At 35.4% G+C, this 19,114-nt stretch overlaps 1 protein-coding gene across 4 annotated transcripts in view; it reads left to right on the forward strand.

The window, feature by feature from the left end:
* LOC125672190 (beta-1,3-galactosyltransferase 5-like) overlaps positions 1–12,704 on the forward strand; it is a 17,279-nt gene extending 4,575 nt beyond the window's left edge. The window contains exons 1-3 of one of the 4 annotated variants that reach the window (XM_048908338.2): positions 1,424–1,632; positions 10,276–10,399; positions 11,092–12,704. In XM_048908338.2, coding sequence (XP_048764295.2) covers positions 11,254–12,342 — 1,089 coding nt within the window. In that variant the 5' untranslated portion in view covers positions 1,424–1,632; positions 10,276–10,399; positions 11,092–11,253 and the 3' untranslated portion in view covers positions 12,343–12,704. Of the gene's footprint in view, positions 1–1,423; positions 1,633–10,275; positions 10,400–10,476; positions 10,798–11,091 lie in introns of those variants that run through there. The other 3 variants (XM_048908340.2, XM_048908346.2, XM_048908345.2) reach the window with 3 other exon arrangements.
* Positions 12,705–19,114: the final 6,410 nt, after the last annotated feature.

Here is a 19,114-nt window from a genome sequence, read left to right on the forward strand (position 1 = left end):
TTCCCTCTCTTTCATGTTGAATGTGATTGATTGATGTTTCCACCACACTCAACAATTTTTCAGTTATCTGGTGGCGCCCAGTTTTTATTGGGGAAGAGAGAACCCAGATACAATATACCTGGGAAGAGACCACCGACCTTCCGAAAGTAAACTGGGAAACTTTCTCACTTACCGGCGCGAGCGGGGTTCGACAGAGGTGAGAGGCCGTGTGATTTCGAACACGATGCTCTAAATACTCGGCCACGGAGGCCCCGTTAAAATGTGAAGATAACCAATCACCAATACGTCATGTGTAATTGTATACATGTATATCAATTAATATACACAGTAGAATCAACAATGTTTGTTATAACTCAAAGACTCATGAAAATTGGCCCCCATGAAAATCGATACTTATATATTCTATAAATTATCGATATAATCATTTGACATGTGCTTGTCCTTTAGAAATGCCGTACCCCGTGGATAACCGGATTAGAGTAGGTCCTCAGCACCCCTTGCTTGTCGTAAGAGGCGACTAAATGGGGCAGTCCTTCGGATAAGACTGGAAAAACCGAGGCCCCTTGTCACAACAGGTGTGGCACGATACAGATGGCCGTAAGCAACTTGAAATATCCTTAAAATTATTCATTCTCTGCATAAAAGATGCGCATGAATTCACTTGCACTTTCGTGGTGAACATCATGATTGACCAATTGATTGCTTATAATTTATGTCCCTTATAAGATTATTTCACACAAAACAACATATTTTCTGTATTTCATACATGTATTTTGGAAGCCAACAAAACAGGAATATACACCTTGGTAACTAATTTAGAATGAGTCTCGTTTGGGTTTTTGCACCCTCACTCATGGTTAAACTTAACCTTGTTTGAATATGAAATTATTCGTCCCCCCCCCCCCCCCCCCCCCCCGGGCAATGTAAAATTCCCTAAGTTAGGACTTTCTACGTATTGGTAGAGGCATTGGGTACTGAAGACTTTAAACCAATGATACATGATAACATAAAAAAAGGTATCAGTCATCCAGAAATCATATAGCACCTATACTGCAAAACATATGTAAATATTTAATTCTACACACAATTATAGAAAGTTGAATGTTGCTATAGCTGTTGAATGAATTAAAACCCTCTTTATCATCATTTTAAGTTTGGGTTTTCATGATTACACAGTGGAATTTCATCTTAATAAAGAACTATACAGTCCTGATTGGTATTTAAAAATGAGTACACAAAATAAAAGTTTTAAAACAAATAAGGAAATTATGTCGTTCGTACGAGATAATAAGTCGTGCGAACGAGATATTATGTCGTGCGAACGAGATAATATTTCGTGCGAACGAGTTAATATTTCCCAAAATAAGAAGTAAAAATATATTTGCATGTCCTAAATATACCACCGTACTTTACATTCATGCAAATAAAATTTTTAAAAAACCAAAAGAACCACGTGATGGTGTACCCATTCGACGGTGTACCGATTAAATTACTCTTGTCACCGCTAGCTATCGCTTTGAGGATGTTGATACATTGAAACTATTTAAGTGTAAAATTTGAAAGCAGACTTTTAATTAAAAAAAAATGCAAGTGGTACATAAACGTGAAACGCATATAAGATTGATCTCCAAGGTAAGTGAAGCTTTTGAGATGTACAATTGTAGTTATGAACTTTCCTACATCGACACAAGGGTTCTGGTTGGAACAGTAAAATTTGTTTATACGCTGTAGTCTTGTTATATAAATATTAATATGTTTTATTCAAAGTGTATTTTGGTTTAGATTTGAGCCTGACCCTTAGATCCTAACTTTTAATGAATTTATGTAAATGTTTGTTGCTGACATTGGGCAGAAACTGTCCACTTGAAACTATACTGAACACTGACTGTTGAAGGGTCAAAGGCATTTCCGCACTGCTAATTTTCACTATATATTTCATTGAATGATTCAATTTTTTAAAGCACTGATAAAAATATTTCTGCTGCAGCTATCACCATGAAAAAAAAATCACAAATCACGCACAATTGCCTAGATTCAAATCAGTTATTGGTTGTTTTTTTCTATATGTGTTACAGTTTTTGACACCCACTAGGATAATCATGTTGTAAGAAATTTATTTCAACTTAATATTACGCGTTTCTATTAATTATCTTTAAAAAAGTATATCCTGTAATTCATGAATCGCACAAAAAATATAGAAAATAACACCAAAAGTAACATATCTTATGAATCTTGAATGAATTCTGCATATTTTCTGAAATTTTCATAATGATAACATTAATTATAAAATTTTGGTAAAATTTTTAGAATATGAAAATTGTACAATGAATATATAGTGAAACTTAGCAGTGCAGAAATACTTTTCTCCCTTGAGTGTATACAGCCAATACGCCCAATATACATTACACGAGCATGTTAGCGTTACAATATGTCTTGAGTAATCCGAGATTCCTCTGACTCTTACCCCCGCTTTTATATTTGACACCAGCTGGTGTCGCTGAATTCCCACTTTTCAATATGGAGTCCGCTCTGACTCTGGTGTCGCTGAATTCCCACTTTTCAATATGGAGTCCGCTCTGACTCTCCCCCGCAGAAGTCACAAAATAAAAGCGGGGTTAAAGCTGACATGAATTAATAAATACGTACACCTTTTTCATCTTATCCGCCATATTTCTCTCAGGTAGCCTAATTTACTCTACCCGTATATACCCCAAATGTGATTGTCACACCTGAGTGATTTTTCTAGGTGGACTCGACCAGTGCACATCTCCGATAGTAATATATAGGGAAATGCGAAACAAATAAAATCACATTTTAAAACATTATGCTTTGCTCAAAATTACAAAATATTTATTGTATACCAATACAACATTCCGAAAGATTAGATAATTTAGAAAAAAAATGCACAAAAAAGTTTTTCTTGCATACTTGCAAGTGCAAGCAAGTATTTGCAGTTTCTTATGAAATAAATGTGAAGAAATCATTTGCCAATTACATACTGATAGAATGGAATAAGCAAAGAGCATAAAATATATTATTTATATCAATTCTTGCAAAATACAGGTCCATGCCATATGCATAATATGTAATGCACATGGCATATTCGCCACAAAAAACACCGTATCAAATACGGACGTCTATTCAACAGGTATCGGAGATGTGCACTTACCGAAAATATTAGATTCTCTTTATTCTGATAAATCCACAAAACAAAATGATAAACTCCATTTGTATCTCGTTAGAACTTTACAACACGTTGTCATTCCATTATACAGACTGCGACACACTTCACCCGTGCCAAATAGGGTGTCTTCAATCAGGGGAGATGTCAGAGTCGAAAAATTTTCCTGCATTGAATGCTTGTCTGGTCGAGGTTTTGCAGTTGATAGAAACCGGGAATCTAATCATATACATTGAGCATCTGGTTGGATATATTGCGTGCTCAATTCAAAATTTATCGATGATCATATACAAATTTGGATATACAAATAAGGGAATAATGATCGAAAATATACATCTGTTTAAAAATGCGGGTATTACATTTGCAATCCATAATAAACAGTTGATTACACAAAGACACATATAAAAGGAAATGTATAAACGAAAATATAGTTTTATTGTTTCATTAGGAACCACATAATTATTTACGGTCTCTGTATGTCCATATTCATTGATTGAACAGGAGAGAGAGAGAGAGAGAGAGAGAGAGAGACTGTCCTACTCCGATGTACAATATCATTTCACAGAAGGAAAGAAAATTGATCACTGATATAATGGTAAGCTTACAAGCATTAAAAAATTCCAGCTATTTAAAAATTTGTTATTGACAATATATTAAAAACTTACAGGAGTTGATGCTTATAATTGAATTCATTACAAATTCAAAAAATATATATATACCAGTTTAAACTGCATGTAGAAAATACTGACTTTGTATGTTAGAATAACGGGAAAAAGTAAATTGTCAAAAAAGTGGGGAGAGCAGACCAGCCCAGCCTCCCTGCCCACCCCAACCCCCTGTATACGTGCCTGAAACAACATATCAATTCGTGTTGAAAGAAAGGAGCATATTTGCATTTCATTAAATTCCAAAGGAGCTCGAATTTATGTGTTCCCCTATTAATTATTTTGTATGCAAGATTCGTTCCCGAATTTAGAATCATGCTTTCAGTCAGAGCAGAAAAGAATTCATTTTGAAGTACATCTAGTTTGAATGCAGATGTGGGGTTCCTTCTTTTAATTTCATCAGACTCATTAGAACCCCCTCCCCCAAACTATGCAGCTTTGTTTTTATTGATATCTAAATCGGCATATGAATCCGGATACAAATTATATGATGTTTTTTCGTGATCATATAGATATCGATACTAGAAAATGTTTATACTCTTGCCTTTTGCATATCCTACTAATGCATTACAGTAGATTGACACTGTATCATATCAAATAAAACCTCAACACGAATTTTACTGATTTATGAATACTAACATCTTATCGAATACATTTGGATATGAAATTTCGACGTACAGCGGTATGTCTATTTTCAGAATATATCCATTGCGCCAGATCTACGAAATGAAAATAATCATTATGGCATGTTACAGAAACGTTAAAACACACATGCTATAGTCCTGCAATGCATGCATGCGATTTTTCTGAATACATGTATTTATGTATTCGTGAATGAAGTTCCTACGCTTAAAACTATCTTGGCCTTTATGCATTATGTTTTGTGATTTTGGTTTACCATTCCTTACACTGTAAATGAAGGAAAACTTGGTAAAGGGTGCAATTCTACACCATACAATTAGTATGCATGTATGTGTTGAAAAGTAAAATGTACATGTAATAACCAGACATGTATCGTCATTTTTCATGGGGGGGGGGGGGGGGGGGGGGTACAACAGGATGAAAAAAATGGAAAATTGGATTCTTCAAAATTTCTTGCCATTCAAAATAATAATTAAAAAAGATGAACGAAAACAGCAATAAAATAAAACAAAAAACCCAAACAAACCAAGATATTTTATCCGATGTTCAAAGTCCTAAAGTGGGGGTGAAGGGTTAAAAGAGTCTTTTACTTTGACTGCCTCAATAATTTCCCCCTACACTTCATTTTCTTCCATCGTTGGGGGTGGGATGGGGTGGTTAGAGTCCTCTACTATGAGTGCCTCATAATATCTTCATTTTCTTAATTGGTGGTGGTGTGTGTCTTCTACTATTATATCAGAACTTTCAAGCTGGGGTCAAGTTTGGGGGGGTTGGGGGTTGGGTTGTCACCCAATATATTTTTTACTTGCATTACAAAATAACGGCCTCTCACTTCTGTCGGCGCGGGTTCGAAACCCGCTCGCGCCGGTTGGTGAGAAAGTTTCCCAGTTTACTTTCGGAAGGTCGGTGGTCTCTTCCCAGGTACATTGTATCTGGTTTCTCTCTTCCACCAACAAAAACTGGGTGCCACCAGATAACTGAAAAATTGTTGAGTGTGGCGGAAAACATTAGAAAAAAAATTGGATATTGTTATCAAAAGTGGGGGACAGACACTCTTGTCCCCTCCCCTTGATTCTAAGTACTTTGTACTTGACCTTTGTATTTGGGAGAGGGCCTACATAGGCTATGCCTGTTGCCCAATCCTGTTGAGCTTCTCAATAAAATATGTTTAAATAAAAAAACAATTCTATGTGCTTGATAACTACGCATATGATAAACTCTCAATTATTACATTTTGCATTACTACAATTTGCGTCGAGTTCAACGCAGAATGTAATAAAGCAAAATGGCATAGATATATAAGATCTATTGAGCGCCGAATTAGCATAAAATGAAGTAATTGAAAATAACATTATTTAAAGATATGTTTAATTTTTAATTATTGCGTGCTTTAAATGAATCAAATAAATCTGTATTATCAATTAATGAGAGCAATATTGAGTTACTGTTCTCTTATATTGAATTAACGATATCATTTGTCTTAATAAGAGCGCGATTATTACAAGATCATCGTTTGAATCTCTCTCTCTCTCTCTCTCTCTCTCTCTCTCCATACACTCATGCAGTGTTGTATATGCAAATTATCTTTGCACAAAGGATTTATGTGCCTAAATGGTATCCTGATTTATAAATCTGCAATACTCTGACAAGTAAATCATACAGTATAAGGATTCATGCACAATACAGGGTAACTATTCTACTCTGATACTTCCCCTGATTGAAGATAGCTGATCGGCACGGGCTAAGTGTGTCGCAGTCTGTACAATGGACAATGTTGTTTACTGTTGGAATACAAATGGAGTGTATCGTTTTGTTTCATGGATTATGCTAATAAAGGGAGTTTTACTACTACTTTGAGTATTTTCGACAAGTGTACACGTACATTTGTACATCCTCGGTCCTTTACAGATATTACGAGTAGACCCAGGTAAATAGTCATCCGCATTCGATGCTTTTTCATGACGAGCGTACATGACCATGTCTTCTTTATACGTACAGTAGCATTTATGTATTTGCATTTTGCTTGAAGTAAGTGTGAATGGTATAGATTTTATACCCTTTGCTTATTCCGTTTCATCAATAGATCTAGATAATAGATGAAATATTTCTCCGCGTTTTTGTATAGTTTTGACATATTTATTGCAAATGTACGCACATTCACGTAAAGAAAAGGCATTCTATATTTATTTATCCAAAGCTTTTAGAATGATTTACTACTGTACGATATGTTTATTGTAATTTTGAGCACTGCATGGTGTTTCAAAACGTGATTTCATTTCTTCTTGATGTCCTATAAATTAGTATCGGAGATGTACGTGTTACCTGTCGAAGCTACCCGCACAGGTAAATCGAAGACACTGATGTGAAATGAAGCGTAGCAAAACTCGTCCCCTTATATACCATGCGAACCCTGATACATATAACAATAGAATATCCAACTAATATGGCGGATTAGCAAAGAAATATGGCGGACATATAGAATTATACTATATTTATTAATTCATGTCAGCTTTAAGAGTCAGAGGAATCTCGGATTACAATACGAGCTGTTCATGAGAAGCATTTGTCCCAGTTTGAATGTCATGCTCTGATGAACCCTAAGGAAGTTTTAAAACTGCAATATGTTCTTAATGCTCTTTTTAAAATTTCTTTGTGAAACATTAGCACATTGTAGCCCTATCCTTGCTTGGTAAAGATAGTTTTAAAACAATAAAATGACGTGATCTACACAATGGAAGGAACTTTTACATAATAGCGATTCTATCAAAAGCTATAACCCAATTTATAAGTACTGAACGGGACATTGTATATGTTCCATTATGCTAACTAGTATATCATTTTAGCTCACCTGAGCCGAAGACTCAAGTGAGCTTTTCTGATCACATTTTGTCCGGCGTCCGTCTGTCTGTAAACTTTTCACATTTTCATCTTCTTCTCATGAACCACCGAGCCAATTTCAACCAAACTCGCCAAAAAGCATCCTTAGGTGTAGGGGATTCAAGTTTGTTCAAATGAAGGGCCATGAACCTTTCAAAGGGGAGATAATCACAAAAATGCAAAAATAGGGTGGGGTCATTTAAAAATCTTCTTCTCAAGAACCACTGGGCCAGAAGAGCTGAAATTTACCCGAAAGCTTCCTGACATATTGCAGATTCAAGTTTGTTCAAATCATGGCCCCCGGTGGTAGGATGGGGCCCCAAGGGGGGATCAAAGTTTTACATACAAATATATAGGGAAAAACTTTAAAAATCTTCTTCTTAAGAACCACTAAGCCAGAAAAGCTGAGATTTACATGAAAGCTTCCTGACATAATGCAGATTCAAGTTTGTTCAAATCATGGGCCCCGGGGGTTGGATGGGGCCACAATAGGGGATCAAAGTTTTACATACAAATATATAGGAAAAATCTTTAAAAATCTTCTTCTCAAGAACCACTGAGCCAGAAAAGCTGATTTTTACATGAAAACTTTCTGACATAGTGCAGATTCAAGTTTGTTCAAATCATGGCCCCCGGGGATAAGATGGGGCCCCAAGGGGGATCAAAGTTTTACACACAAATATATAGGGAAAAACTTTAAAAATCTTCTTCTCAAGAACCACTAAGCCAGAAAAGCTGTTATTTACATGAAAGCTTCCTGACATATTGCAGATTCAAGTTTGTTCAAATCATGGGCCCCGGGGGTTGGATGGGGCCACAATCGGGGATCAAAGTTTTACATACAAATATATAGGAAAAATCTTTAAAAATCTTCTTCTCAAGAACCACTGAGTCAGAAAAGCTGATTTTTTGATTTTTACATGAAAACTTTCTGACATAGTGCAGATTCAAGTTTGTTCAAATCATGGCCTCTGGGGAAAGGATGGGGGCCCAAGGGGGGATCAAAGTTTTGCACACAAATATATAGGGAAAAACTTTAAAATTCTTCTTCTCAAGAACCACTAAGCCAGAAAAGCTGAGATTTACATGAAAGCTTCCTGACATAATGCAGATTCAAGTTTGTTCAAATCATGGGCCCCGGGGGTTGGATGGGGCCACATAGGGGATCAAAGTTTTACATACAAATATATAGGAAAAATCTTCTTCTCAAGAAACACTGAGCCAGAAAAGCTGATTTTTACATGAAAACTTTCTGACATAGTGCAGATTCAAGTTTGTTCAAATCATGGCCCCCGGGGATAGGATGGGGCCCCAAGGGGGGATCAAAGTTTTACATACAAATATACAGGGAAAAACTTTTTTAAAAAAATCTTCTTCTCAAGAACCACTAAGCCAGAAAAGCTGAGATTTACATAAAAGCTTCCTGACATAGTGCAGATTCAAGTTTGTTCAAATCATGGGCCCCGGGGGTTGGATGGGGCCACAATAGGGGATCAAAGTTTTACATACAAATATATAGGAAAAATCTTCTTCTCAAGAACCACTGAGCCAGAAAAGCTGATTTTTACATGAAAACTTTCTGACATAGTGCAGATTCAAGTTTGTTCAAATCATGGCCCCCTGGGATAGGATGGGGCCACAAGGGGGATCAAAGTTTTACATACAAATATATAGTTAAAATCTTTTTCTCAATAACCACTGAGTCAGAAAAACTGATATTTACAAGAAAACTTTCTGACATAGTGCAGATTCAACTTTGTTCAAATCATGGCCTCTGGGGGGTAGGATGGGGCCACAAGTGGGGGGGGGGTCAAAGTTTTACATACAAATATAGGAAAAAGCTTTAAAAATCTTCTTCTCAAGAACCATTGGGCCAAAGAAGTTGACATTTACATGAAAGCTTTCTGACATAGTGAAGATTCAAGTTTGCAAAGGGTAGTTTGGGCCATAATAGGGACCAAGGTTTTACATGCAAATATATATGAAAAGTCTTCAGATATGGGCCAAGGTGACTCAGGTGAGCGATGTGGCCCATGGGCCTCTTGTTTTAAAAAACCCTCTGTTTCTGTTAAAAACACTCGCTACAAAAAGAAAACTATGTTACTGTTAAAGACACTCGCTACAAAAAGAAAACTGTTACTGTTAAAGACACTCGTTACAAAAAGAAAACTATGTTACTGTTAAAACACTCGCTACAAAAAGAAAACTATGTTACTGTTAAAGACACTCGCTACAAAAAGAAAACTGTGTTACTGTTAAAGACACTCGCTACAGAAAGAAAGCTATGTTACTGTTAAAGACACTCGCTACAAAAAGAAAACTGTGTTACTGTTAAAGACACTCGCTACAAAAAGAAAACTGTGTTACTGTTAAAGACACTCGCTACAAAAAGAAAACTATGTTACTATTAAAACACTCGCTACAAAAAGAAAACTGTTACTGTTAAAAACACTCGCTACAAAAAGAAAACTATGTTACTGTTAAAAACACTCGCTGCAAAAAGAAAACTGTGTTACTGTTAAAGACACTCGCTACAAAAAGAAAACTATGTTACTGTTAAAAACACTCGCTACAAAAAGAAAACTGTGTTACTGTTAAAGACACTCGCTACAAAAAGAAAACTATGTTACTGTTAAAAACACTCGCTACAAAAAGAAAACTGTGTTACTGTTAAAAACACTCGCTACAAAAAGAAAACTATATTACTGTTAAAACACTCGCTACAAAAAGAAAGCTATGTTACTGTTAAAGCACTCGCTACAAAAGAAAACTATGTTACTGTTAAAACACTCGCTACAATTTAAAAAAAAAACCACTGTTACTCTTAAAGACACTCGCTACAAAAAATTTCTATTACCTTTTAAAGGGTTTCAATTTTTATATTTTTATGTGTTTTATTTTTCAAACCAGGACATGTTTAAAGTGAAGAGGATCCAACATGGTGTACCAGGAGCAATGTTTTAATCAACGTGCGAAAAAAGCTCAGTGATTACTAAGTGTCTCCATACGGGAAAGCTCTGTAAACAAATACTTTGTAAGCACTAATTTTTCATATACATGTTTAGCTTATTTTTTTTATATTTTGTACTGAAAGAAGTTCTTTGTAGCAAGTTTCGTTAGCTGTAGCAATTGTATACGGCAAGTTATATACGCGCATGGCTACTACAGCTTAAATGCATGTATATGCAACCCCAACTTCCAAGTGCAATCAAGTGAAACTAATTATAAAAGTGTTGTGTGAAACTTATATTCTCCATTTGCCCAATTGGTCGATAGTATTTCACTAACAGCCAATTCACCGTGTTAACAATACAGAATTTGTATATAGGACCTTGCACTAGTATTGATTTCTTCTTTGCTTGTCGTGCAAGACTTGGCACTACATTCATTCCAAAATGAAATATAGATGAAAACTTAACGAAAGATGTACAGGTAGATAAGTATATATACAAATACTATATGTAGTCATCAATTATATATATTCCTTTGTTTGTTGTTTTAATGTGTAAAATGCCTTTTAGGAATACTGAGCGTAGTCAAGCATTTAAAAGCGGAAGCTTAACTAAATTTTCCAAATACATGTATTTATTTAGGTGGATCCCGTGTCGATCGAACATATAATCTGAAAGTTTGAAGACGCTTTCAGAGCAGGAATTATTGTTGCGTGTAGTTATCGTACATCTAGTCAATCTCATCTTGTAAAAATGTATTTACATTGATTTTCAGCGAGTGAAATTGATCCATGAAAGGTGTCGTGTCGATTTCTAAAAGGCCTTTTGAAACTCCCTGTGATATTGACGGAGCGTTTACATTGCCCAGGAATACCGAGAAACAGGAACACGTTTAAAAGACCCATGTGTGTTTCCCAGAGGACGTCCTGAGGAAGAGATGAAGAGAAACCAATCGTACTTTAGATTTGTCTTCCTGTCGTGTTTAGTGACTTTTACGTTAATGTATCTAACAATAGATAATGAAAAAACACATATATATGTGGAGGAGGGAGGGGGTGAGATTGTATTGCAGGAACGCAATCATTTGTTCGATTTTGAGACCACCGTCCCTGCAGGCAGGGTAATAAAAACTAAAACTGTGTACCCAGTGGGCATGTATGCACCTTATCTCATCAACAACAGAAATATGTGTCGAAAGTATGAAAAAATATCCGCGTTAGTAATGGTTCACACTTCTGTACGAAATTTCTGGAGAAGGAAAGAGATGAGACGGACTTGGCTCAATATTTCCCACTACAGTCCAGAGAATCTGCAAGTGATATTTCTGGTTGGCACGATAGACAATAAGACTGTTCAGGAACAGTTGACTAACGAAAGTCTACGTCATCGCGATATCATACAAGGTGACTTCGTGGACTCCTACAGGAACCTAACCAACAAGGGCGTGATGGGGTACAGATGGATCACAGAAAATTGCATGAATGCAGAAATAGTCATCAAAATAGATGATGATTCCTTCATTAATTTTTTCAAGTTTTTTGAAGATTTTTCGTTTTTGAAAACACGTAAACGGTTCATCTTCTGCAATAAAATTAATTCGAATTCAATGCCAATAATTCGGAAATCTTCAAGTAAGTGGTATGTGAGTGATAGGTTTTACAAAGCCCGGGACACATATCCGCATACATACTGCAGTGGTTTTGTGGTTTTTATTTCCACAGACCTGATTCCTGCTCTCTATCAGGCAGTTTTTACTGCTCCGTTCTTCTGGGTGGACGATTTCTACCTGTTTGGGTTGCTTCCAAGTCGTGTGAAGAATGTGGTGCACGAAAATTTTGGTGGAAATTTAACCTTTATGCACCCAGAGGGACTCAAATGTTACAGAGAAAGTAAACGGAAGTGCAAGTATCTGGTGATGCCAGCGAGGGATAAAGAGATCGATTTTATGTGGAAAGCCGTGATTGCCGACAGACATCAAAGTGTGTATGGGAATTACTATATGACGTTAAAAAATTCGTATAATTAAAATTGATTTCTTTTCATGTGCACATTTCTCCTTAGAGATATTCAAATTAAAAATTGAAATCAATACACTTCAACAAAAAGTATATCTGTTTTTGAAATTATACGAACTTATAGACACGTACCTCATTGCGAATCACAAAGATGGTATCTCTTAATGAAATTGATGTACAGTAAAGATTTGTGGCGCGGCGCTATTGGTTTGTCCATCATCACACCATCTGTGTTATTCATAATTCATCATTAGAAACAAGAACATTCAACAGACCATCCGATTCAGTATAATGATGACCGAGGTACAGCGAAAGGTGATTTAGAAGGTGTGGGAGGAAAGTAATATATCATAAAGGTGTTCAAAAATCTTAATGTTCTTATGATTTGATGTATTTATAGGAGGGATATATTATCATTTCGTATCTATATTCAATAAACATGGAAGTAGACCAAGCACTCGAGCATTATGTTTTTCACATGGTTTTTACATAATTGTCAAATTTGAGAGATACATGTAATTTTAATCGAGTTGATATACAAAGCCAAGAACTTCATATCGACATTTAGATTTATAGACAAACGTCAAAATTCCGAGAATTCATCCACCAATTTTTTAGTTTTAGAATTCCTTTATGGTAAACACGATGATGGACTTTTGTCATTATGCCCATTGTTCACGAAAAAACCATGCAGTGCCTTTAACAGACCCCATCATATTACCCTTCACAGGTTTTATCCATCTTCGCTAATTAAGGGTTTTCGGTCCGCTCTACCATTTATGAAAATCCTATGCTTGTAATTATCGGTTTTAAACCCGACTTGCATGCTTTGTATCAACAATAATAATTTCCCCTCCCAGGTTTTATCTGACAAACATGTTTTGTATCAACAATAATGGGTTGGGTTTTTTTTTCCCGTATGCTATTTGACTAACATACTTTACAGTGGAATTTGAGAAGATGTCCTCTTCTACACACGCGATAACTTTTAAGGTTAATCGGATTCTTCTCGTGTTTATTTCGTTGGTATGTGATATTTCACACAACAACCATGGAGCGCCAAATTAACATCTTTTTATTTGAGGATATCATCAATTCATTTGATGCGCACAATAATTCAATTAAAGATATCTTTAAATGATTAATGATATATTTAATTCTAAATTATTGCGTGCATTGATTGAATTGTTGACAGCATTAATTCTGTTGAGTTGATGTGCGCAGTCTTTGAATTTTTGCTCTTTTCAAATGAATTGATGAAATCAACAATTGATTCTACCACGGTTGATGTAAAGATCGAAGGAATGCCGCGGTCATTATTCTACGATAAACCTTTTAAATACGTAATAAATGAATATGAGAAAATTGATACACATTTCGTTTGCACTTCGTGTTTTGCTAATACAACAATAAAGTCAATAACTGATAATCAAATTTTTATACTCACAAAAATTATAATCAATATGTGTTGCAAAACAAAGAGGTATAGCGCATTTGCTGACGATACGGCCGACTCGGAAATCTAAATGGAAAACACCGGTTTCCAATAATAGACTGGTGTGTTATATTTAAATATATAATAAGGCCAACGTTTTTGATGTTTTGTTAACCAAGATAAATAACTGCCGCAGTTTAGCATTACTGACATTTATATGAGTCGTTCTTTACTTAATAAACCATTGCCCTATTTGGGATGATGAACAGTACAATATTTTCATAGACCTGTGCATTCATATTACACAACAACCCTTTTACATATGGCATTACTTAACTCACTGTTCTGACATGACTGCAGCGCCTTTAATAGATGTCATCAGTTCATTTGCCTTTGGTTGATAATTCGAGTGTTTATCTTTGCCTAAATATCATATGACAGTTGCTACATGAGTTTTTATTTATCTAATTTTTTTTTTTTTTTTTTTTTTTTTTTGAGAAGTCAAACTGTATAACAGTTCTTTTCTCCCTTGACTTATTTTTACGTATTACATACTGTGCATTTGTGTCCTTTTTCTTGTAGTATTTGTTTAGCTTTTCGTCAGCCACATTACGGTTTGAAATTCCTGTGCACACAGGAACATGTTAGTGTAAACAAGCGGAACTACAATGATCTCGGAATAAATTCCCTTTCTTTAAGTCGTAACTTGCAAATATTAGAAGTTATGATGAAAATGACTAATATTTGTTATAATATATGTATCACATTTACCCCCCCCCCCCTAAAAAAAAAAACGACCCCAAAAAATGAAAAGCAAAAGGAAAAAAAAATAGATTGGAAAAATATTGGACTTGAACTCGGGGAATGTATGGTTTAAGTGTGAGATTACCGAGCACCTAAACCACTTGGCCACCCAGGCTTGTAAGTTTAAAGGTTTAACTTTTGACAGGCTGCTAAATCTCAAGGTAAATTTTAAGAACGATTTTTTCATATTTTATCCATTTTCAACAAGAGGACCACCTTAAACCAAATTTCCTCAAACGGACTTATATACAGTCATAAGCAGGTAAAACAACTTCAGTGTTTTATTTCTGGTTTAAGGTGGCCTTTTGCATCAGTTTGCATTTTTGTATGCCCATTACGTTACATCTACTATATACTCTATATAATCACGGTGATGTTTATGCTTGTCAAATAAATATACTATCAACATATCGATATCTTTATTAAGTAATTTGGGTAAACACAAGTATAAACTGACATTGTATAGCAGAATACTTGTAAAAAAGGATATTCAAGAAAAGGGTATTTATGTAGGCGAAATTGCATACCAAGTGCGCTATACCTCTTTATAGATAACTAAAGAACATTTGTCATTCAATATAAATCAATCGTCTGTATTCCGAGATCGATATACATGTAAACAGACATGGTGATGCACAGAAAAGTTAATCCTCTTCCACATACATGTGCACAATTATATTGTGTATTCAAATCAACTGATCATGATATATAGTCTGTCAACATCAAATTAAATACCCAACCATGTCAAATTTTTCGTCATCGAAAAACATGTAAGACTAGTCCGTTTCGGAAACTACCATGACGTCACGGTGACCTAATTCATAGCTGTTTAGGTAAACGATCGGCTCTTGAACCGTAGTAGAATAGAAATTAAGTTCTTATTTTCGTGGATGATGCAGGATAACCTCCCCCGTTCTCGAAATGTTTAAAATATAAAGACCTCGGCTAACGCCTCGACTTCTATGTTCAAGAACAACATTTCTCAACCTCGGAGGTTGTCCTTCAACACACACGAAAACGCGTCTTTATTTCTTAAATTCATGCTCTCTACAGTCTAACTGAAGAGAGCAATAACTCAATTATCATGCGCATCCATTCAATAATGCGCATTGAATAACAGCTTATCGTTTAAAAAGTTCATACATGCCAACTTTTGAAAATCCCCATGGGGGATTTTGCGCGCGACGACCTTTTTTCAACGCTCAAAATTCACGACATTTTACCATGAAAATAAATATTTGTCTTTTCAAATAAAATATCAATCTAATCATTATACATGTATCATACATCAAGTGTGTTTGACCATTAACTTTAACAAAACTATCTATAAAAAAAACTTTGAAAGATATAGATAAGTATTTTATTAAAATCATCTATTCAGCAAAAAATCCTCTCCAACAAATCACATACATAATATCAAATAATACTTAAAGTTGCATCCTTTTACACCATATATACATTGGCTGATCTATATATCAAAATTTAAATTAAAGCACATGCATTTAGGTACGACTACAAAGGCGATCTTGCTTGTCTGTAAACAATTTCATGGGCTTGCAGAGTCTCGTGGAACAATCTGCATTGCAACCAGAAAAGGAGTGATCTGCCCTGCTATGAAGTTTGCGAACAAAACCTTTGCACCCATGGCATCTGAAATAATTACCTGGAAAAAACACATCAAAATATACGTTTTTACTTGTAAAATATTAAAGGCTACTTGCTAATATAAAATTCAGTACAGACTTGTGCAAATTACGCATCACAAAGTCTATTGAATATTACACTATATAGACTACGTAATACATCGCTATAGACAGATAGATTCGGGTAGCCTATATTATCATAGTTGGAAAAACATATATTTTACGTACCTTTAATATTGCATATTTTGGATGCTGTCAGCGAGAGGCAAAAATCGGGAATGTCCGATTGTTTGGTGGTGACACTATTATCATTGCCATTCACGTTTGTGTAAAGGATATGTCAATTTGAAATCCGTCTTCCCGATTAATTACTATCAAAACATGCTTCGCACTGTCCATTAAGCACCCCGACACGGGCAGACCAAGTAAATTACATCACTCCGATACCATGCGACACAGGTAAACAGCAATGGCTGACTATTGTCCCGATTTCTGATTGGCCAGTTCAGAAATGACGCGGAATTTCAAATTTCGGTTGGAAATGGGGGTTTGTTGTCGTAAAATGGGAGATATTTTTAGAAAATCGGGATTTCGGGGTATTTTTGCAATCCCGATCGGGATATCGGGATTTGCCTTTTCAACAGCTTCAAATCGGGAAAATCCCGCACAAATCGGGAAAGTTGGCGTTAATTGATACATTCGATCTGTGGACCGGCTCAAAACCATGACATTGTACGTTTAGACTTCCCTCCTTGTGCAGAAGGATCACACCCGGAAGGGTTATAAGAGTGTGTAGCGGAGTAAAGGTGTTAGATTAGGTTTTATTTCAGTTTGTAAACATGCATGTCCTATTCATTGTGAGGGTCGAAGTTTATTAAAAAAATTACAAGGTTTCATTTGTTATTCTTTGATAAATCGGAGTATGGTCTGTACAATTTAAAGGGACTGACTCACGATTTTCCCCAAAATTTTGTTTTTCACTTTTAATGACCAGAGTCTACTATCTAATGTGTTCAAATGATTTCACACAATGGTACATGAGGTACAGAAATATGATTTTACTTTATATAAACAATATTGCCAATGGTACAATTATATAAATAATGCATGCGCATACAGTGTATATATACATGTATGTTCATTAGCACAAAATTGAGGTGGGGGCATAATGCATACAAAGAGATTAGGGGAATTTGATAAATATACCTGTTAGGGAGGATAACAGACCTACTCCTGGATTTTAGAAATAAATATACAGTTTTTAAATGTGTTAAAGTTTGATGTTGACATTAATTCTCTAAATTTCAGTGTATTTGGTACATGAGAATATTTAGAAGCCAAAAGTTCTTTCCGTAAAGTGGATAGGGATTTACGCTTACACAACATACACCGTGTACAATGCCACATGCGGGGACCGTGATCGGTGTAGCGCGGGGATGTGAATTCGAAGCGAAGAAAGTAGGTCAATAAGTATTTAAAGACTGATTGTGTTTAATCAAAATAAATCTAGATAGCCAAAAGTATTGCACGGAAGACAGTGGTTATTGGCAAGCTAGCACTAGCAACTGGGGAGTTTAGAACTCTTTGGAAATACCCAAACACTTCGACAATATACAAGTAGGGTAGGCGCCGGGTATATTTTTCGGTGTATTTAATGAGAAATCTTCACTCCTACTGCATAAACTCCAAAGTTTTTTTGACCAGAAACATTACCTTTGAATGGGACTCAATTATTCGACTGAAAAAAAAACAACACAAAATCATGATATGCCGAGTATTTGACTGAAAACCCTGTGTGGCGTAGGGGGGTGAAAATCTTGTGGCGTAGGGGAACCGAGACTCGCAAAGTTTCTTACCAAAATCCTCATCTTGAACACAGTGAATATATAAATATCAAATTCAAACTTGTTCAAAGTTACTCTGATATTCGTACGATAAACCGATAATGATGTGTGTGACTTTCTATGCCATTAAATTTTCATTAAAACATTTTCTAAAATACCACAATACCAGATGATTAAGACAGTTTCATATTTTAATGAAATTGACATGAACTATTGATAATTTCAGATAATGCAATGACCAGAAAGAAAAACAATCTTTGGTTAAATAAACACAGACATCTGAGGTATGGATACTACTTAAGCCCCCCCCCCCCCCCCCTTATTTTGTGCACCATAATATCTTTGAAATGTGTGGATTCCCTGTCTATCTCACCCTAATATTGATTTATGTACAATCGTTTCACTTTTTTGTAAGCTTTAGATATTTACCTTGTACTGGTATTAAAGCTTACAAAAAGTATGAAACGATTACATAACTAGAAATTAGGATGAGATAGACAGGGAATCCACAAATATCGGAAAATTGTCGCCACAAAAACATCAGGGGGTAGGGGTGGTGAGTAGTAACACTGCTTTAAAAAATAAAGAGGATTTAGAATCACTACCTAAATGCATTATTCCAAAAAAGATGTAATCTGAATCCTTCTTGGTCCATTAAGCGCAAATCACTCTCAAGAAACTTTACGACCGAAATGTCAACGAATTTCCTATATTTTTGCAGTTACTGCCCTTTCACGGGAAATTGAGGGCGTGCTTAATACTGCGTATCGATGCGGTCCTAAGCTTGAGATAAAATACATGTAGTATGAACAAAGCTTACGGTAATAAAATCTTTATTATGTTATGTGCAAACATCATTATGTTATGTGCAAACATCATTATGTTATGATAAACTTTCAAGTGATCGAGATTGATACAGATGCAAAATAGCGCGCTAAAATTCACAGATTCAAACAGTGTGTTTCCAGGATTACTTTTAAAATGAAATTGGGTTAGGGATGGTGACTGATTTGTGCCATTTTAAAATTTGTCGTCTTTTCGTTATTTCGAGGTGAAA

The sequence above is a fragment of the Ostrea edulis genome, chromosome 4 (genome assembly GCF_947568905.1).
Source record: "Ostrea edulis chromosome 4, xbOstEdul1.1, whole genome shotgun sequence".
NCBI lineage: Eukaryota > Metazoa > Mollusca > Bivalvia > Ostreida > Ostreidae > Ostrea > Ostrea edulis.